This window comes from Oncorhynchus mykiss, chromosome 27, assembly GCF_057628025.1.
Source record: "Oncorhynchus mykiss isolate SJ-2025 chromosome 27, ASM5762802v1, whole genome shotgun sequence".
Classification (NCBI taxonomy): Eukaryota; Metazoa; Chordata; class Actinopteri; order Salmoniformes; family Salmonidae; genus Oncorhynchus; species Oncorhynchus mykiss.
Window position 1 is genome coordinate 24,427,328 of NC_143048.1, and position 20,821 is coordinate 24,448,148.

At 41.5% G+C, this 20,821-nt stretch overlaps 4 protein-coding genes and 1 pseudogene across 14 annotated transcripts in view; 2 read left to right on the forward strand and 3 right to left on the reverse strand.

Moving 5' to 3' along the window:
* The first annotated feature begins 959 nt into the window (after positions 1-959).
* Positions 960-4,624, forward strand: LOC110507810 (vacuolar protein sorting-associated protein 26B-like). The gene is made up of 6 exons (XM_021588094.3): positions 960-1,755; positions 1,944-2,100; positions 2,399-2,563; positions 2,763-2,938; positions 3,032-3,174; positions 3,387-4,624. The coding sequence occupies exons 1-6, from the start codon at positions 1,533-1,535 to the stop codon at positions 3,522-3,524; spliced, it is 1,002 nt and encodes a 333-aa protein (XP_021443769.1). The 5' UTR covers positions 960-1,532; the 3' UTR covers positions 3,525-4,624.
* Positions 4,625-4,723: 99 nt separating this feature from the next.
* thyn1 (thymocyte nuclear protein 1) lies at positions 4,724-7,527 on the reverse strand. 4 transcript variants are annotated; one of them, XM_021588099.3, is made up of 8 exons: positions 7,425-7,527; positions 6,645-6,698; positions 6,422-6,472; positions 6,068-6,276; positions 5,543-5,704; positions 5,370-5,465; positions 5,074-5,224; positions 4,724-4,965 (listed from the first exon to the last, which is right to left on the reverse strand). In XM_021588099.3, the coding sequence occupies exons 3-8, from the start codon at positions 6,468-6,470 to the stop codon at positions 4,919-4,921; spliced, it is 714 nt and encodes a 237-aa protein (XP_021443774.2). In that variant the 5' UTR covers positions 6,471-6,472; positions 6,645-6,698; positions 7,425-7,527; the 3' UTR covers positions 4,724-4,918. The 4 variants fall into 4 exon arrangements, with proteins under 4 accessions (XP_021443774.2, XP_021443773.2, XP_090079815.1 ...); XM_021588098.3 differs by having other exon boundaries at positions 7,260-7,426; XM_090223689.1 differs by lacking the exon at positions 6,645-6,698 and having other exon boundaries at positions 7,260-7,449.
* On the forward strand, positions 6,716-17,708 carry acad8 (acyl-CoA dehydrogenase family, member 8). 7 transcript variants are annotated; one of them, XM_090223686.1, is made up of 13 exons: positions 7,580-7,696; positions 11,780-11,876; positions 12,460-12,585; positions 12,707-12,807; positions 13,072-13,241; positions 14,744-14,853; positions 14,963-15,039; positions 15,112-15,249; positions 15,456-15,591; positions 15,763-15,860; positions 15,948-16,100; positions 16,459-16,561; positions 16,725-17,708. In XM_090223686.1, exons 3-13 carry the CDS (start codon positions 12,573-12,575, stop codon positions 16,781-16,783), a joined length of 1,158 nt encoding a protein of 385 aa, XP_090079812.1. In that variant the 5' UTR covers positions 7,580-7,696; positions 11,780-11,876; positions 12,460-12,572; the 3' UTR covers positions 16,784-17,708. The 7 variants fall into 7 exon arrangements, with proteins under 7 accessions (XP_021443762.1, XP_021443761.2, XP_090079810.1 ...); XM_090223687.1 differs by having other exon boundaries at positions 7,613-7,696; positions 11,783-11,876; XM_090223684.1 differs by having other exon boundaries at positions 7,498-7,696; positions 11,780-12,585.
* LOC110507816 (winged helix repair factor 1 pseudogene) lies at positions 8,176-8,679 on the reverse strand (annotated as a pseudogene).
* esamb (endothelial cell adhesion molecule b) overlaps positions 17,384-20,821 on the reverse strand; it is an 81,190-nt gene continuing 77,752 nt past the window's right edge. For both annotated transcript variants that reach the window (XM_021588083.3, XM_021588085.3), the window contains one exon: positions 17,384-20,737. In XM_021588083.3, the coding sequence (XP_021443758.1) occupies positions 19,879-20,737 (859 nt within the window). In that variant the 3' untranslated portion in view covers positions 17,384-19,878. The remainder of the gene's footprint in view (positions 20,738-20,821) is intronic.

Here is a 20,821-nt window from a genome sequence, read left to right on the forward strand (position 1 = left end):
AAACTTGGATTAGCTAACACAACGTGCCATTGGAACACAGGAGTGACGGTTGCTGATAATGGGCCTCTGTATGACTATGTAGATATTACATAAACAAACCTGCCATTTCCAGCTACAATAGTCATTTACAACATTAACAATGTCTACACTGTATTTCTGATCAATTTGATGTTATTTTAATGTACAATTTTTTTGGGCTTTTCTTTCAAAAACAAGGACATTTCCAAGTGACCCCAAACTTTTGAATGGTAGTGTACATACAGTCAGTGAGTGGGGCATGTATAAAAAGCTGATAATCTGTTACATGCAGAGTCAACGGGCATAATGAAACTGTTGTGCTTAATAAAGCCAACTAACTTTATTCTCTGCGTTCAGAATAACAAATAAACATATTACAGTTATACAGTATAATCCCAGTATAATACTGCAATTTAAGATGTATTATGAGTATATCAAGTAATTATGATTTTTTTTCAGAGTGCCGTTTCTGTTTATAAGTGACCTTCTGTGCTTACTAATGACCTACTTTATGAATATTGGACATATTGTCCAGTTTTGACTCACAACTAACTGTATTTTCTTTATGGACACAATATACAATATTAATGGATGTACAGGCAATACAACTTTGTTAGAAAAAAAATGTCTACACATACATTTTTATCAGTAACAATACATCATAAGTATTAAACAATGTTTCAAATTGAAATTGTTAAAAATGACTTTTTGAAACATTATTGATATAGTTATTTTTTCATTGGTATTCTTTGTTTATAAAATAACACTACTCAGGAACTGTTGTAAAATGTTAATCGTTCATTCGTTGTAGTGCAAGAAATGGATACTGTTATATGCTTACTTCATTTTGTCAATAAAGACATAACATAAATAACTGTATTTACTGTATTGTTGGGACTTTTTATTTGCAATTGACTACAGAAGAGTTGAACCTCTATTTTGAAAAATAATGCCGTCAACCAGACAACCCCGGAAGTGCAAAAACATAGGAAATGATCGCTCGCAACATTATGCTATTTCAGGAAAGATACAATTTAACAATTCAGTGCGAATAACATTCTGAAAGAAACAATCAAGACTCACTACATTGTTAATCGGTTTCGATGAATGACGGATACATCTTGAGTTCGAGGGAAACGCAACATTCTTCAGTGTTTGCAGATATCACCATGCTTTGTAGTATTTAGGCTATTTATTTAATCGATAGGGATACGAAGATATGGTGCTGTATGTGTAATTGAATTGAATTTGAGAAGAGATATAAAGGTAAAATAACGCTTACATTTGCACATTTTTCGAGACCTCTCGGAAATACTACCTTCTGTGATCATTTCTGGTAACAAACAAGTTGGTGTTTTTGCACTTTCCGTCATTTCGAATGAACTACTGCATTTACTTTTGTAAGAAATAGGGCACTGAAAGTGTCACCTACATTTGTCTTTAAAGATCTGTTCATGTTCAGATCCGATAAATCTTAACCTTGTTCATAAAACCGCACAGAAAAGAACACAAGCATGAGTTTCTTCAGTTTTGGCCAAAGTGCAGAAATTGATGTAGTTCTGACTGATGCTGAGACGAGAAAGAAGGCTGAACATAAGACTGAAGATGGGAAGAAGGACAAATATTTCCTATTTTATGACGGGGAGACTGTGTCTGGAAAGATCAACGTTACACTGAAGAACCCTGGGAAAAGACTGGAACATCAAGGGATCAAAATCGAATTTGTAGGCCAAATTGGTGAGTATACATCTTTGTTTAATGTCGAGACATATATTCCAAATGAATCATAATAAATGCAATGGCCCCTTTTCTGTTGGACTTTTTGGATCAACAACAGTAGTGTCATATGTGCCAATACGCCTAGATGCACTCTTCTATGAGGGAGTGATTCTATTGCGATGTGTATACCTGTCCTTTCTTCACAGAGCTGTACTACGACAGAGGAAACCATCATGAGTTTGTCTCCCTGGTGAAAGATCTGGCAAGGCCTGGGGAGCTTACTCAGTCACAGACCTTCGATTTTGAGTTCACCCATGTTGAGAAGCCCTATGAGACCTACACAGGCCAGAATGTGAAGCTGCGGTAAGGAAACATGCAGCCTGAACATTCTCTGCCAAAATAACTATTACTTTATGGCTCACTCTTTAACCCAAGTTCACCTTTGACCAGTCAGTCATGTGCCTAGCACTACTTCCTCATCAATAGTAATGTTTGTGTGCTTCACATGCTCAAATGTATTGCATTACACACACAAATCATAATTACTGGTTATGATAATGACTATCTTCTTTTATAGCCTCAGGATGCAATGAGGATATGTTGTTGGATAACATCTGAGATTACAGCAGATTTGCTCAGTGTCTGTTGGTTGTACTTGCAGGTATTTTCTGCGTGCTACGGTGAGCAGGAGACTGAATGACATCAGTAAAGAGATGGATATCGTGGTGCACACACTCAGCACTTACCCAGAGCTCAACTCATCAATAAAAATGGAAGTTGGGATTGAAGACTGTCTCCACATTGAGTTTGAGTACAACAAATCCAAGTAAGGGTGAAATAGATTTTTTAAAATCACACCCTCAGTCACCTAATTTTTTTAAACTCAATTTACAAAATAACGAAATGCCACCACCTCTAGTCACAGGAACATGCAGAAACCATTGTAGTTTAGAACCTTTCCTTTGACTATGTATTGTCTTTTTGTGTTATAGCAGCCCTGTTACGATCTCTCCTGTCCTCTACAGGTACCACCTGAAAGACGTAATTGTGGGTAAGATCTACTTCCTGCTGGTGCGGATTAAGATAAAGCACATGGAGATTGACATCATCAAACGGGAGACAACTGGCACCGGTCCTAGTGTATACCATGAAAATGACACCATCGCCAAATATGAGATCATGGATGGGGCTCCTGTCCGAGGTAAAGGATATAGTGAAGTGGATTGTATTCTTTTGAAAATGGCAATGCTCAACTACCCATCAGGTCTGACTGAGTGTTTTTATTATGTTTAAGGAGAGTCAATTCCAATCCGGTTGTTTCTGGCTGGCTATGAGATGACTCCCACCATGCGAGACATTAATAAGAAGTTCTCTGTGCGTTACTACCTTAACTTGGTGCTGATTGATGAGGAGGAGAGACGCTACTTCAAACAGCAGGTATGGAACCGGGGCTTCTGATGGGTAATTGTTAGCAGTGATCCCAGATAAAATGATGTGCCCTTAGAGGGAATTTATCAGGCGTCAGGTTCAACATGGTGTATCCACTGTGCTGCACTTTTTATATATTGCATTCCTATCTAGCATTAAATGTTTCCCTATGGAAATTCTTTAATGATTAAGACAGAGCTCAAGACCACTTCCTTCTCCAGGAAATCACACTGTGGAGGAAAGGGGATGTGGTGAGGAAGAGCATGTCGAGCCAGGCCACCATCGGAGCCCAGCGATTCGAGGGCTCAGCCAGTTCAGAGAGCGCTCTGGAGAAGGCGGCGAGGGAGGACAGCGGCTAAAGCTCATTCTCCTCACAGAAGGAAAAGTAGTGGAGGCACCTGTCAACTCACATGATCACTGATAAAGTAGCCCTGTTTATTAGGGCTGCTGAATAAAGGGATAAAGGAAGGATTAAGGGAAGGACTGTAGGTAAACACCTGAACAATGAAAAAGAGGCCTGCATGAGGCATTACAGGGGTCTAAAATTCCGCTGCAGGTCAACTCCCTCAACACACATATCCAGTGAAAGCAAAGCCGGCCACTTGTTTAGATCTCCCCCTGTGCGTGATACCCTAAAATGTAATATTATACTCGGTCTTCTTCAAATGATCAACTTTCTTCGTCAAAGTATATTTCTAGCTTTAGCTTTATATATGAATGGATTCTAACTCCGTATACAAACCTCTATTGTAATAGGGAGTTGAAGACCTGACTAACAGCGATGCATTTTGAAAACATTCCATACCCAGTCAAATGTATTCCTGACATTTTGATGTGGTCTGTCATAATGAAATCTGAAATTCTAACTTTGCACTGATTATATGTATCCATTGCTCCTCCACATACACATGCTCTCAGTCCTTGTGTAATGATTGCACAGTGAGATCATTGGAAGGTTTCTATTGCATTGTAAGTGTTGTCTAATTTCTTTGTTGAGTGAGAGGGCTGGATAAATGATTACTTACCCATTAATTTGTAAATCCTTCAAATAAGAGCCATTGAATCTCTTACCCTCTTATGCCGTTAAACCGTCATACAGTGAATAGCATTCAGACGGTGCCACAATATGACTATTACATTCACATGCTTTACCTAAGCATTCCAATAGTGTTAGGCAGGGATTGTAAGTGCTTGTATTTGAGGTCTGATAGTAAGTCTTCTGTATCTTCCATGTTAGACTTGAAATGTTGTGCCTAAGTGTATCAATCTAGCAAATGAAATTCTGTTGCCTCAATATGTTTAACACATATTTTAGCCTGAGGTTTTCCTGTATTTTTTGTGCTCTGCAAATTACTAATCTATAGCCCCTTTCCCCAAAACTGAAATACATTTGCCAAATGCCTTGTTATCCACAGACACATTTTGGTATATAAATAAGTTAATGTGTGCACCTGATAAATATTTGACTGATGGAATGATTGATTGCCTTTACTCCTGGAAATGAAAATTCTGCATTAGACTGAAATAATCCCCTTTAGACAGTGAAGGCAAACACATGAACTGTCAATAATACCTCTTTAATATTAGAAATAAACTCCAGGCTGTCTCTTGACAAACACAGAAACCTTGAGACAATTTCCATTTAATACAAGCATAATGGTTCAATAGATCTCTCCTACAGTAAACATATTAGCAGCAGCATCATCATACACAAGACAGGAAAACTTCTCTCCAGGTCATCTTGTCAAAATCTTCACAGTGGGTCATTGTCCTCCAAACTCAGGACAAATTCAAATTCCTCTGAGTGAAAAAATTAAAAAGGTATGATTTTACTTACACAAAAGCTTTGTAAACCATGATGTGGCAATTTGACAACCATATTACTCAGTGTCACTGATCTCCACGTACCACTGGTGAGGGGCTGGACAGACAGCCTGGCCCTGGTGAAGAGAGCCATGCCATTCAGGGACCCGCCTTTGGCCTTGTGCTGCAGGTGGATCTTCTTCAACTCAGACAGAGGAATGAAGCGCTTCAACATCCTCTCAAACTGGACATCAACCTGGCAGTCAAACATGAAACAAGCCAGCAGAGCACTAGTACAGTTTAAATTGGATTGCGATAAAAAGCCTGTTACATACCAGTGATGTGTCTTGAGCTCAAGCCATTTGGAACACAAACAAATGTGAACATGAAACCATTCATACCATACTCCATTTGGGGTTGTCTGCCTTGCTGGAGGCGTCGTAATGGACATCTTTCTTGTCAAACTGAGTGTGGTCCACATAGGACTCCTTTACAATCTGGAAAAGAGAAAGCAGGTGAGAGGCACCATACCTGAAACGCAGTGTATATTACCAACAGAAATAAACAGGCTCACCTTCATAACTCCAGCTATTCCAGGCTCCTTGCAGTTGCTGTGGTAGAAGAATGCATGCTGCCCCTCTTTCATGTCTCGCATAAAGTTACGGGCTTGGTAGTTCCGAACACCATCCCAACACCCAGTTTGGTTGGGAAGAGTCTTCAGATCCTCGATCCCAAACTGTGACATAGTAAGTAAGCCATAACGACCCATAGTACAGGAGCCCATCTCTTGTTTCTGTATATTGTTAGGCAGCTTGATGTATAAGTATACACCCAGAATAGGATGCTAGTCTGTCACAGGGAATTACTCCCAATCCATTCCATTTATGCTGAAAGTTAAACAGATGCATCGGGTTCCATTTTTTGAACCCCCAACCTTCCAATCTAAGGTTGGACACATTAACCACAAAGCCTCTGAGTTGGTAACAATTGTGACATGGAATAGCCTAGATATCATTTATCCTGAACAAGACATCACTATTGAGCAACAACAGGTCTTGACACAGATGACACCATCCTATTATTAAGCAGAATAGAATACCTTGACATCTATGCCATTTTCCAAGCGGCTCTCTGGCTCTGACTTCATCAGCCAGTGACAATACTGTGGTCGTTCAGGTGATTTTTTTGCCTTTGAACTCTCCTGTTTTCCAGTCTTTCCGGAACCTTTCCTCTTCCCCCTGAGTGCCTGACCAGCCTCCAATGAGGAGTCCTCACTGTGGGCATTAGTTTTTGTCTCTTCATCGTTGCCTGGGTAATACATCCACTTATTAATAGCCATTCTAAAATCAAATCATTGTGGTAGTAAAGTGAGTGTGAAACAGTGTCAGGGATGTTGAAAAACCTTGCAATGGCATGTCATTCAGTGCACAGAAATGTTAACGCTTTTACTTACTGGATTCTAGTGTTCTTGTGGTTCCACGGGTTCTCATTTTAGGTGCCATGCCTGAGAGATGAAGCAATAGTGGTTGGCTTGGAAGAACTAGAATCTTCAAGTCCCATTCCAATAATATCTAACCATTGGTGCGTGACAGTAGGTGACATTTGATTTACAATTTAAAAAAATAACGTGTTTCATTAAATCAGTTAATTATGCGATGGGTTGCATTGTTACTTACTGGTACGTTATAAAGATGCAAATCGAAGTGGTCGGAACCATAAAACTCAGAACGCTGTAAAAAGAAGGACTGAATGACGAAGAACTCCCGCGCTAGTGGCTTACGTCAAAAGCATATGATGCAGAAACAATTCGCTTTAGTTTGTTTATCTGTGTAGGCCCCCTTAATGTATCTGGTTTAGGCAAGCAATTGACCTTAAGGTATATTTCGGTGGTTAATTAAATAACGAGAAAAATGTGCCCTTTCCTGAAAAAGTATAGAATAAAACTAAGCAAGCAACCCAATCTAACAACTACACGTATCTTGCGTAATGGAACTACATTTCCCTACAGCAGCAGCGTGATATAACCAATAACCAAAATGGCCATGGGGACGTTATCTAGAGTTGTCAGACTGAGTTCATGCATCGGCAGAAGTCGGCGGTTAATATTTAACAGCACACAGAGACGAGGAATAGCTTCGTGTATTGACCGTAAGCATTTTTGGTTTCCAAATCGTTGGTAGAGTAATTCCAGACTTGCACTACTAACCATCTGACGCGTTAGCTTAGTTGGGATGAGCTGAATAGCTATCTAAACTAGCTAACGTTAGCTGAGTACTGTAACGTAAACTCACCCCATTCCGTACAAATGTGCCAACCGCGACATTCAAACGAGGCTACAAAGAAAACTAATGGGACTATGTTGACTTCAAAATCGGGGGTGTGAACTACGTTTCTATTCATGCGTTGATCGACATGGAAATGGCTCTATAGTAGTGGAGAAAAGTTGAAAAACTGACCCTCCGTTACATCGTGACGTGTCATGTCGTAACATACACCACGCATAAAGCAACGATTTCTGTCTTACAATCTCTCTCCACCTGGTGTAGCACTTCTCTCATCGTTTAAAAACAAGAAATGGACAGTGACGGGGGTAAGGGGGGGATACCTAGTCATATTTTGCGTCGTCACTGTAAGCGATCACGACTCTCAAAAAAACTGTTTACTTCTGAGGATCACTTTAGCACCGTCCTAAAAAACAGATTCAAATTCGACACAAACCTTCAAATAGGTATGTAATCACACATTATATAAACTCTTTATAGTGTTTTATTTACATTTTAGAGGCGATAAGGTGATAAGTTGGACAGATCGAGTGAAAAAAGCAATTTTCCCACACAACATCTCTCCTTACTATCACGCATTAGTTTTGCTTCCCCACCCGCCATTTTTAAAAAGACCCGACTGGGCTCATTGCCTGCTTGAATCATATTGGTATTGACATTACAGTTGATCTGGAAGTATTACGTTTTTTAGGCGCTAAAATAAGGTAAATTGTACGGACCAATGCGATGTACAAAATTGAGTGAGTTTACGTGTAACAACTGACTGCAGAAAAAACTTCCACAAATCATTTGTTAACATGGCCACTCAATTGGCAGAAAAAACTTCCACAAATCATTTGTTAACATGGCCACTCATCATGTTCAGTTGCTCTGAGGGTTTCTTCCATGAAACAGGTCGTTATATCCATTCAGTCAGTTGCGTTCATTAGTCCACACACCTTAATAATGTTCCTGAAGTTGTGGGTATACGTTCTACTAGCTCTGCACCAATGATGTCATGGATGTGGTACTTGATCTGGAATTGAATCTGTGAGTTGGTCTTTCTCTCCTCCAGGCTTAAGACTAAGTTATATTTGGACGTCTTAACCATGCCCAGCACAGCTTTACTACCCTGTATTAGGTACTTGGTGAATCTGACAGTTGGATAGAGCTGCCAGCATCCCTGTCAGAACCCATGACTTCACCAGTTGCGTTCTCTGAGCCTGTGAAGAGAAACTCCTTGAGCATTTTGTATTTGTTGAAGCTCAGGTTGTTGCAGAAGGACAGCACTTTCTCCAGGATCTTCTCTACTGTGCCCAGTGTCCATCTCCCCTTCTCCCTGGCCAGGACTTTAGCCTTGTAGTCTGCAGCGAACACCAACCCAAAGACCTCAGCGTCAAAGCCCAGCTGGAACATCAACACCTCCCCTGTTCCCTCAAGTCACTCAGCTGCATGTGTAACGGATGTGAAACGGCTAGCTTAGTTAGCGGTGGTGCGCGCTAAATAGTGTTTCAATCGGTGACGTCACTTGCTCTGAGACCTTGAAGTAGTAGTTCCCCTTGCTCTACAAGGGCCGCGGCTTTTGTGGAGCGATGGGTAACAATGCTTTGTGGGTGACTGTTGTGTGCAGAGGGTCCCTGGTTCGTGCCCAGGTATGGGCGAGGGGACGGCTTAAAGTTATACTGTTACATTGATGCTGTAGACCCGGATCACTGGTTGCTGCGGAAAAAGGAGGAGGTCAAAAGGGGGGTGAGTGTAACGGATGTGAAACGCTAACTTAGTTAGCGGTGGTGCGCGCTAAATAGTGTTTCAATCGGTGACGCCACTTGCTCTGAGACCTTGAGGTAGTAGTTCCCCTTGCTCTGCAAGGGCCCCTGCTTTTGTGGAGCGATGGGTAACGATGCTTCGTGGGTGACTGTTGTTGATGTGTGCAGAGGGTCCCTGGTTCGCGCCCGGCTTTATGGGCGAGGGGACGGTCTAAAGTTGTACTGTTACACATGTCCACTTGGGTCCAACCATTGTGTATAGTTGGTGTTTTAGGACAATTTGTGGAAGGGCGTCATTGAAGAGTTTGCGTGAGAATAATGTTATAAGGTCTTGCAGGTCCAGTGGTCCCTCTTCTCCATTGTTGACAGCACCAAACTGCTTCTCATTGCCAACTCTTAATTTCTTCACTTTAAACGTGTCTGGTATAAGGCCCTGTTTTCTGTTCATAACTGACATAAAGTAATCATTGCTGTAGCAACTCCTCGTCAAACAAGATTTTCAAATTGTTTTTGTGTTGATGTATTTTAACCATATGAATTTTGAGATTGCATGCTGGTGAACAGGCAGGCCTGCTTGAGGACAGCCACTTGATTCGTATTGGTCAGCCATGGCTCCTTTCGACCTCTCTGAGGCAGAGGTGTGTGTACTATGCCCCTGTCTTTTTTATTTCACCTTTATGTAACCAGGTAGGCCAGTTGAGAACAAGTTCCCATTAACAACTGTGACCTGGCCAAGATAAAGCAAAGCAGTGCGACAAAAACAACAGAGTTACACATAAACAAACGTACAGTCAACAACACAATAGGAAAATCTGTATACAGTGTGTGCCAATGTAGACGAGTAGGGAGGTAAGGCAATAAATAGGCCATGGAGGCAAAATAATAACAATTTAGCATTAATACTGGAGTGATAGATGTGCAGATGATGATGTGCAAGTAGAGGTACTGGGATGCAAGAGGATAAGTAACAATATAGGAATAAGGTAGTTGGGGGTGCTATTTACAGATTGTCTGTGTACAGGTACAGTGATCGGTAAGCTACTCTGACAGCTGATGCTTAAAGTTGGAGAGGGAGATATGTCTCCAGCTTAATTGAATTTTGAAATTCGTTCTAGTCATTGGCAGCAGAGAACTGGAAGGAAAGACGGCCAAAGCAAATGTTGGCTTTGGGGGTGACCAGTGAAATATACCTGCTTTAGCGTGTGCTACGGGTGGGTGTTGTGACCAGTGAGCTGAGATAAGGCGGGGCTTTACCTAGCATAGACTTATAGATGACCTGGAGCCAGTGGGTTTGGTGATAAATATGTAGTGAGGGCCAGCCAACGTGAGCATACAGGTCACAGTGGTGGGTAGTATATGGGGCTTTGGTGACAAAACGGATGACACTGTGATAGACTACATCCAGTTTACTGAGTAGAGTGTTGGAGGCTATTTTGTAAATGACATTGCCAAAGTCAAGGATTGGTAGGATAGTCAGTTTTACGAGGGTATGTTTGGCAGCATGAGTGAAGGAGGCTTTGTTGTGAAATAGGAACCCGATTCTTCTAGACTTAATTTAGGATTTGGAGATGTTTTGATATGAGTCTGGAAGGACAGTTTACAGTCTAACCAGACACCTAGGTATTTGTAGTTTTCCACGTATTCTAAGTCAGAACCGTCCAGAGTAGTGATGCTAGTCAGGTGGGAGGGTGCGGGCAGCAATCGGTTGAAGAGCATGCAATTAGTTTTACTTGCATTTAAAAGTAGTTGGGAGGCCTCGGAAGGAGTTTTGTATGGCATTGAAGCTTGTTTTGAGGTTTGTTAGCACAGTGTCCAAAGAAGGGCCAGATGTATACAGAATGGTGTCGTCTGGGTAGAGGTGGATCAGAGAATCACCAGCAACAAGAGCGACATCATTGATATACAGTGGGGCAAAAAAGTATTTAGTCAGCCACCAATTGTGCAAGTTCTCCCACTTAAAAAGATGAGAGGCCTGTAATTTTCATCATAGGTACACATCAACTATGACAGACAAAATGAGGAAAAATAATCCAGAAAATCACATTGTAGAATTTAATGAATTTATTTGCAAATTATGGTGGAAAATAAGTATTTGGTCAATAACTGTTAACATCAATCTAATGCGTTCTAACAACTGATCGGCAATTGCGATAGAGCTTTGATAACTTCCAATTTAATTAACTAAACATGTCCATTAATAATTGGTTTGCCAGCTCCAGGTAGGCTACACAAGTGGCACATTAATTTGCAATGCCCCCAGGGATATTGTCATTTCGACATATTTCTTGTATCAAATAGTAGCCGATAGTGGCATATATATTAATAGTCTACTTTATGGCCAACAGAGGCACATTTATAATTCTCCACATTTAATGTCAGTTTCATTGAGGCCCATTCTAAATATATCACAGACAGTGTTACCAGCAAAGCATCATCACACCTTCTCCTCCATGCTTCACGGTGGGAACCACACATGCTGAGTAGGAGAACGGATGATCTCACAGCCGGTTGGAACCAAAAATCTCAAATGTGGACTCGTCAGACCAAATGACAGATTTCCAACTGTCTAATGTCCATTGCTCGTGTTTCTTGGCCCAAGCAAGTCTTTTCTTATTGGTGTACTTTAGTAGTGGTTTATTTGCAGCAATTCGACCATGGAGGCGTGATTCACCCAGTCTCCTCTGAACAGTTGATGTTGAGATGTGTCTGTTACTTGAACTCTGAAGCATTTATTTGGGCTGCAATTTCTGAGGCTGGTAACTCTAATGAACGCATCTTCTGCAGCAGAGGTAACGCATCTTCTGCAGCAGAGGTAACGCATCTTCTGCAGCAGAGGTAACGCATCTTCTGCAGCAGAGGTAACGCATCTTCTGCAGCAGAGGTAACCTTCATGTCTTAAAGTAATGATGGACTGTCATTTCTCTTTGCTTTATTCAGCCTTTCTTGCCATAATATGGACTTGGTCTTTAACCAAATAGGGCTATCTTCTGTATACCACCCCTACCTTGTCACAACAGAACTTATTGGCTCAAATGCATTAAGGAAAGAAATTCCAAAAATACATATAACAAGGCAAACCTGTTAATTGAAATGCATTCCAGGTGACTACCTCATGAAGCTGGTTGAGAGAATGCCAAGACTGTGCAAAGCTGTCATCAAGGCAAAGGGTGGCTACTTTGAAGAGTGTCAAATATAAAATATATTTTGATTTGTTTAACACTTTTAGGTTACTACATGATTCCATATGTGTTATTTCATAGTTTTGTCATCACTATTATTCTACAAGGTAGAAAATATTAAAAATAAAGAAAAACCCTTGAATGAGTAGGTGTGTCCAAACTTTTTACTGGTACTGTATATGTTTTTAAGAGAAATACCATGGTGGCTGCAGTGCAACTTAGAAATAGCCCAAAAACCTGCAACCTTCTAACAATACATTTTCACATGCAACATTGTTTTCAAAGTAGCCCAATTTGGCCAGAACATGGCAACACTGTTCTGGCCTGACCTACGTTGAGTTGGATGGCTGTAAAGAAAGGGCGTGTGTCATGTTCAATGGTTGGTTGAACTTTTTCACATGAAGAGAAATGGTATGTTTAAAAGGATTCTGGTCATTTTTACCTTACTCTACAGTAATATCATTGTCTTATACCACTAGGCTTTATTCAGTATGTGCCATGCGTGACACTATTCTTAACTCCCTCCTTGCAGCTGCTCATGGCCTCAGCGATGAACAGAAGGAGTTTCAGAAGATGGCCTTTGACTTCGCAGCCCATGAAATGTCTCCACACATGGCCGAGTGGGATGAAAAGGTACTAACTACTGTGCAGTGCAGCTTGTTTAGCTAGATTTTTGAGCCACTTTAAAATCGGACTCCCTTTCAACCCATCCATATCAATGGAGGAAATGGAACGGTATCAAACATATGGAAACTACGTTTGACTCCTTTGCATCAATGCCATTCCAATGAGCATGACTTCCTACAGCTCCCACCAGCCTCCTCTGCAATCACTCATCCCCTTTTTGTGTAAGGGCATTTGTTTGAACGTAAAAGCATATTTTTTTTTATTGTTCAGGAAATCTTCCCGGTGGAGACCATGCGAAAGGCTGCCCAGCTGGGGTTTGGGGGGATCTATGTACAGCCGGAGGTGGGGGGATCTGGCCTGTCTCGTCTGGACACCTCGGTCATCTTTGAGGCGTTATCGACAGGCTGTGTCAGCACCACAGCCTACATCAGCATTCATAAGTAAGGCCTGGCCAATGCCAGCAATCACCACAACATTCAACCTCTCTAAAGGGTCTGCTCAAGAGACCCCTGCTTTAAATTAATATCTAGTCAATTGCCTATAAGGGATTTTTGGTTATGATTATGATGATTAGGATTCTGATTTTTCAACGCCGATACCAATTATTGGAGGACCAAAAAAAGCCGATACCGATTAATCAGCCGATTTTATATTTGATTTATTTATAATGACAATTACAACAATACTGAATGAACACTGATTTTAACTTAATATAATACATAATAACATGCTCAATTTGGTTTAAATAATGCAAAAACAGTGTTGGAGAAGAAAGTAAAAGTGCAATATGTGCCATGTAAAAAAGCTAACGTTTAAGTTCCTTGCTCAGAACATGAGAACATACAGTAGGGCAAAAAAGTATTTGGTCAGCCACCAATTGTGCAAGTTCTCCCACTTAAAAAGATGAGGCCTAATTTGCAAATAAATTAATAAAAAATCCTACAATGTGATTTTCTGGATTTTTTTTCTCATTTTGTCTGTCATAGTTGAAGTGTACCTATGATGAAAATTACAGGCCACTCATCTTTTTCAGTGGGAGAACTTGCACAATTGGTGGCTGACTAAATACTTTTTTGCCCCACTGTATGAAAGCTGGTGGTTCAGTATTCCCAGTTCTTCAATATTCCCAGTTAGGTTTTAGGTTGTAGTTATTATAGGACTATTTCTCTCTATACCATATACCTTTGACTATTGGATGTTCTAATAGCCACTTTAGTATTGCCAGCCTAATCTCAGGAGTTGATAGGCTTGAAGTCATAAACAACGCTGTGAAGCAAGCATTGCTAAGAGCTGCCGGCAAACGCTCAGACTGCTCTATCATATCATAGACTTAATTATAATATAATAAACACAAATACAAGCCGTTGGCCATTAATATGGTCAAATCCGGAAACTTATTTCGAAAAAACGTTTATTCTTTCAGTGAAATACGGAACCGTTCCGTATTTTATCGAACGCAAGTGAAGTGACACAATTTCCCTAGTTAATATTGCCTGCTAACATGAATTTATTTTAACTAAATATACAGGTTTAAAAAAAATACTTCTGTGTATTGATTTTAAGGCATTGATGTTTATGGTTGTGCTTTTTTGTTCGCGAATGCGCTTAAATCATCCCCCGTTTTGGCGAAGTAGGCTGTGATTCGATGATAAATTAACAGGCACCGCATTGATTATATGCAACGCAGGACAAGCTAGTTAACCAAGTAATATCATCAACCATGTGTAGTTAACTAGTGATTGTGAAGATGGATTGTTTTCATAAGATAAGTTTAATACTAGCTAGCAACTTACCATGGCTCCTTGCTGCACTCGTGGTGGTCACCCTGCCATGCAGTTTCCTTGTGGAATGCAATGTAATGGGCGTCCAAAAAGGCCTATTTACTGATTTGTTATAAACTTGAGTATGGGGTGTTCATTAATGGATGCTCATTTCTGTGCAGCATGTGTAACTGGATGATTGACACCTTCGGCAACACCGAGCAGAGGGAGAAGTTCTGCCCTGAGCTTTGTACGATGGACAAGTTTGCCTCTTATTGTCTCACTGAACCAGGTTGGTATTTTGTCTTCATCTTTCTAGTATATGAACCTGTGTAATGTGGTTATGAAGCAGTTTTATTTCTGAATCTTTTTGTCTTATTGAATCTCATTTCACGTTTCAGGCAGTGGCAGTGATGCTGCTTCCTTACTCACTACTGCAAAGTTGGAAGGAGACCATTATATCCTCAATGGTTCCAAGGTACTGTTTTTAATTCATCTCCGTGATATAAAGTGGAAGTTCCTGTCTCACTCTGTATGTGTCCTACTGCAGGCCTTCATCAGTGGAGGAGGAGACACAGACGTGTACATAGTAATGTGTCGGACGGGAGGGAAAGGTCCCAAGGGGATCTCCTGTGTGGTGGTGGAGAAAGACACTCCAGGACTCAGCTTTGGCAAGAAGGAGAAGAAGGTAGCTGGCATTTGATTGATGTTGGTATTGTCTTAAATCGGTAATTTTGAATAGAATCATTATGTCTTAGAAACTGTAAAGCAGGAACCTACAAACTTACATGGTCTGTAGACATGAGGACATTAACTAAGTGAAGCCATGTCCACCAGGGGCCATAGTTGAGTCCCTGAGTGATTTTCCAACTGAGGCCTCTCCTCTCTCTCCAGGTGGGATGGAACTCTCAGCCAACTAGAGCAGTGATCTTAGAGGACTGCCACGTCCCAGTGACCAATCGTCTGGGTCAGGAGGGACAGGGCTTCAACATTGCTATGAGAGGCCTGAACGGAGGCAGGATCAATATTGGTGAGATGGCACCAGATTTACCTTTTGTTTCAATGGTTTGTTATTTGATGGCCATCTATATATTTTTCTCAAGTCGTTTTTGCTCAACCCATTTTATTCACAGGTTTTGAAAACACAACCAATGCTCAGGTGTCAGCTACATTAACTTACATTGGGTTTATCTGCCTGCAGCCTCTTGTTCTCTTGGGGCGGCCCATGCATGTGTACAGCTGGCGAGAGATCACCTGCTAGTACGCAAGCAGTTTGGAGAGGCTCTCTCCAACAACCAGGTAAGCATCCCATCAAGTCTACGGCTTTGAATTGGGAAAGACCTTTAGTAATCCAATAGGATATTTGATTCTGGGTTCCTTCTGTAGTTCCTGCAGTTTAAGTTGGCAGAGATGGCAACCAAGCTAGTGGCATCACGTCTGTTGCTACGCGAGGCTGCCGTGGCACTGCAGGAGAGCAGGTCTGACGCTGTGTCCCTCTGCTCCATGGCCAAACTCTTTGTCACTGACGAGTGCTTCAACGTGAGTCTCTCTTATGAAAATACTTATTTTAGTATTTACTGTAAAACCCTCCAATTAGCTATTAGCCTGGGTGTGTATTTGCTTAAACATGCAAGGTTGAAATGCAGTGAAATTCCACTGCAGCAGACAGTACACGATTAATTATACTTTTTTGGGACCCAGAGCTTATTATAGGCCAGTGTTTATTTGCTAAAATGTGAAACGATGCCCGGCCATTAAGATACCAATGCTTGTTGGAGACTCAACATTTAATGGACGTTTTACAGTAAGTGGTCTCCTTTTGCACACTGGTAATGATGTAGTCTATCAGATGTAGCTGGACAGCTCTCACACACACAGGTATATCTGCAATCAACAGATCTGTAACCAGGCACTCCAGATGCATGGTGGATACGGTTACCTCAAAGACTACGCTGTTCAACAGTTTGTCCGGGACATCCGAGTACACCAGATACTGGAGGGTATGTATACACCTTGCTTACCATGACAAAGCTGTCCTTCTGAAATTCTTTGTAACAGGTGGTTATCAGTATTTGAATGGTAACACACACCTCTTTATAAAATTAGGTACTGTTGTTGCACTGACAAATGACTGACGTTTTACCCTTTTATATTTCCTTTCAGGAACAAATGAAGTGATGCGGATGATAATTGCCAGAAGTTTACTGTCAGAGTCTGGATAAATGTAATGCCATGGGCCATCCAAAATGGACTTTCTCCTGTCTTGAAGGGATGGTGGTGGCAGCCATCATGTGGCGTTTGACTGTGACTGGATCCCTCAAGTGTCTTTTAAAGGGGGAAAATACTATAGCAGTTTTGTTTTTGAGATTGCAAACAGGACGGAATTCAATAATGTTATGTAAACATTCAATTTAGGTGATTTAAATAAGTTACTCATTGAGAGATACAGTATGGAAGTGGAACCACATTAGAAATGTAATATTTCTCCATGCTGTATTTTTTGTGGTTAATAAGTATTGGGGTGAAGCTTTTTGGTTGTCTTACAATAAAAGAAACAATGCATCTATATATATTTTTTTACCTTCAACTAGGCAAGTCGGTTAAGAACAAATTCTTATTTTCAATGACAGAGGTTTAACTGCCTGTTCAGGGGCAGAACGACAGATTTTTACCATGACAGCTTGGGGATTTGAACTTGCGCTACTAGTCCAATGCTCTAACCACGAGGCTACCCTTGCCACCCCAGATGTATTAGATGGTTAGTTTGATATTGTGGCCTTTCATGTGTATTCAGTTGTGATAACATTTGAAACAGGAGCAAGTTTGGTTCTCATGATAATTCCAGTTTAATCCTAAAACAAATATCTAGGCGGGTTGGACTGACTGTAAAGTTTCATGTATTGTGTGTACTATAATATTTGGCTCTCAAATGTGACTGGATTGTCAGTCATTTACACTCAACTGACGGCACTAGATAAGTTTAAATGTTGTGAATTTTCTCAGCTAGGGTACTACATTACGATCAGAACCATGTTTAAAGTGTTACAACGCCTGCATTGGACCTTTATCTGGTAACAATGATGTACCTGTGATGGAAATTCTTGTTCGATGCAAAAAAAAAAAAAAAAAAATTGCTCTTACACTGAATGGCCATGATCAATTTCACAGTATTATTCCAACCTCAGAACACAGGAAAATCACATTTGACTGCACTGGGCCTTTGAGTTAAGGGAAGAATATTTAAAGCCCAGAAATCTCAGCCATTGAACAAACACAGCTTAGCATTATCAATGAATTATACATTCCAACTACCTAATTAGGATTAATATATTCTTTGTTTACATGAATGTGATATAAGTTCTTATTAGATACGTGTACAAGTATGGGTCAATGCTTTAAACTTTTCCAGTATTGAAATTCTATAAAATACCTGGATAGAGCATGTATGGCAGGTTTTACTGGAGTTGTAACAACTCAACATGAACAGTTGGCCTGAGAAGACTGTGTCAAGGAGGACTAAGGGAGGAGTGTGCTTTACTGTATATCAGGTATTTGCATGAAGTTAAATGTTTAACCCATCTTTATGGGAAGTGATGTGCGTTCTTGAGCATGTTCTCTCCCAGACAACACCTCCCTTATCAATAACTGGCATAACAATTTTAAACAATGTATATAAGTCAAACCTGTCAAATACAGTGCATTTGGAAATCATTCATACCTTGACTTTTTCCACATTTTGTAATGTTAGCCTTATTCTAAAATAGATATTTCCCCCCCATAATGACAAAACAAAAAGATTTTTAGAAATGTTTTGAAAAAAAAAAAAAAAAAAAAAAATCACATTTCCATAAGTATTCAGACCCTTGACTCAGTACTTTGTTGAAGCACCTTTGGCAGCGATTACAGCCTAGAGTCTTCTTGGGTATGACGCTACAAGCTTGGCACACCTGTATTTGGGGAGTTTCTCCCATTCTTGTATGCAGATCCTCTTAAGCTCTGTCAGGTTGGATGGGGAGCATCGCTGCACAGCTATTTTCAGGTCTCTCCAGAGATGTTAGATTGGGTTCAAGTCCAGGGTCTGGCTGGGCCACTCAAGGACATTCAGAGTCTTGTCCCGAAGCCACTCCTGCATTGTCTTGGCTGTGTGCTTAGGGTCGTTGTCCTGTTGAAACGTGAACAATCGCCTCAGTCTGAGGTCCTGAGCGCTCTGGAGGTTTTCATCAAGGATCTATGTACTTTGCTCTGTTCATCTATCCCTCGACCCTGACTAGTTTCCCAGTCCCTGCCACCGAAAAACATCCCCACATCATGATGCTGCAATGACATCCTACACCGTAGGGATGGTGCCAGGTTTCCTCCATACGCTTGGCATTCAGGCCAAATATTTCAATCTTGGTTTCATCAGAGAATCTGGTTTCTAATGGTCTGAGAGTCTTTAGGTACCTTTTGGCAAACTAAGTGGGCTGTTGTGCCTTTCACTGAAGAGTGGCTTCCGTCTGGCCACTCTACCATTAAGGCCCGATTGGTGGAGTGCTGCAGAGATTTCAAAAAATCTGTTTGCTTTGTCGTTATGGGGTTTTGTGTGTAGATTGGTGAGGATACATTAGAATAAGGCTGTAACAAAATGTGGAAAAGTCTGAATAATTTCCAAATGCACTGCATCTCGATTCAACAACGTCTTCGCAAACAACTTGCTAAAAAAAGGTGTTTTAGAGAATAATTAATCAATAAGCCCCCCGGGGGGGTATATGGTCAATATCCCAAGGCTAAGGGCTGTTCTTATGCAAGCTGCAAAGTGGAGTGCCTGGATATAGCCCTTAGCCATGGTATATTGGCCATATACCACAAACCCCCAAGGTGTCTTATTCCTATTATAAATTGGTTACCAACGTAATTAGAGCAGTAAAAATATATACGGTCTGATATACCACGGCTGCCAGCCAATCAGCATTCAGGGCTCGAACCACCCAGTATATAAAAAGGCCTTAAAGAATATAGAATAGGCCTTGTTTTAACCTTAAAGAATCTGAGCATGGCAAATAAAAGCAAAAACATTTATTTAGCAAAAAATATTTGAAAACAGCTAAAATAATAAAAACAAATCAATTAAGTCTTTGAACTTGTGCAGACTTGAATACAGGAGATTCCACAAGTGTCTTCTTCAGCTCTTCTTTCTACTCCGAACATCATTTTGAACAATCACAATAAAAAAGTGTTTTTAATTCCAAGCAAATCCTTCTCTACTCTATGCAATCTTCCTTTGAGGAAGTCTTTATCCGTTTGTGTTCAGTAGTAAAACGGGAGACCCTCCAGTGGGCTATACCAGTGATCCAGCCTGGCTCTGAGCGGGCACCATGACGGGCACAGCCCCCATACGGGCCAGGGTGGTGGAGCTGATGGGCGAGGTGAGAGGGCGTGGTACCTTGGGCTGGGCCCCCTCAGTCTTGTCGGGGTCTGTGACCATGTGGCCAGGTGGGGAATGGGATCCAGGTGGGGCACCGTTAGAACTGGAGGATCTGCTGTGTCCATAGTGAGGCATGCTACTGATGCTGGGGGGTCGGCTGTGCCTGTGTGGAGAGCTGCCACTGATGTGGTTCAAGCTTGGTGGTCTGCTGTGCCCATGTGGAGAGAGGGCGCCGATATTGTTAGAACTTGGGGGTTGACTGTGCCCCTGGGGGGAGGGGGCACCAATGTTGTTAGAACTATGGGGTCTGCTGTACCCATGTGGAGAGGTGACACCAACATGGTTAAAACTGGGTGGTTGACTGAACCCATGGGGAGGAGTGTCAACAATGATACTAGTGCTGAGGAGCCGGGTGTGGCCAGGGGGTGGAGTCCCACTGATGTGATTAGAACGACTGTGCCCTTGTGGATAGGTGGCATCAATGTTGTTAGCAACACAGAGGGGTCTGGTGTGCCTGGGTGGAAGTGTGCCACTGATGTACCCTGGGAGGCCCTGCAGGGGGTTGAGCTCTCCAGGCCGAAGGCGGTAGGCGTTGAGCACAGAGCCCGTGTCAGAGGCCGGTGCAGTGGGGTAGGGGAAGTTTTTGAGCTGCTGGGGGTCTCCCGGATGGGGGCTTGTGGCTATGGATGACAGCGTGCCATTTTTGGAGATGATGTCTGAGCCTGTGCCACTCTTTGCCCAGGAAACACGCTTGGGTGCCTGGGCATCCTCCCTGTGATGGATAGACAGACAGACAGCTAATGAGAAAACACCAAACAAGATCATATCACATCACATGCTACACACATTCTCCAAC

Excerpts from the sequence above, each read along its gene's own strand:
- LOC110507810 (XM_021588094.3), top strand. The coding sequence starts at position 1,533 with ATGAGTTTCTTCAGTTTTGGCCAAAGTGCAGAAATTGATGTAGTTCTG. Across the intron at positions 1,756-1,943 it reads CGAATTTGTAGGCCAAATTG|AGCTGTACTACGACAGAGGA; the intron begins GTGAGTATACAT and ends CTTTCTTCACAG. Across the intron at positions 2,939-3,031 it reads GGATGGGGCTCCTGTCCGAG|GAGAGTCAATTCCAATCCGG; the intron begins GTAAAGGATATA and ends ATTATGTTTAAG.
- thyn1 (XM_090223689.1), bottom strand. The coding sequence starts at position 7,368 with ATGAATAGAAACGTAGTTCACACCCCCGATTTTGAAGTCAACATAGTC. Across the intron at positions 5,225-5,369 it reads ACAACCCCAAATGGAGTATG|GTTGATGTCCAGTTTGAGAG; the intron begins GTATGAATGGTT and ends TTTGACTGCCAG. Across the intron at positions 4,966-5,073 it reads TGTCCAGCCCCTCACCAGTG|AGGAATTTGAATTTGTCCTG; the intron begins GTACGTGGAGAT and ends TTTTTCACTCAG.
- acad8 (XM_021588086.3), top strand. The coding sequence starts at position 7,543 with ATGGACAGTGACGGGGGTAAGGGGGGGATACCTAGTCATATTTTGCGT. Across the intron at positions 12,808-13,071 it reads TGGCCGAGTGGGATGAAAAG|GAAATCTTCCCGGTGGAGAC; the intron begins GTACTAACTACT and ends TTTATTGTTCAG. Across the intron at positions 15,250-15,455 it reads TTGGCAAGAAGGAGAAGAAG|GTGGGATGGAACTCTCAGCC; the intron begins GTAGCTGGCATT and ends CTCTCTCTCCAG.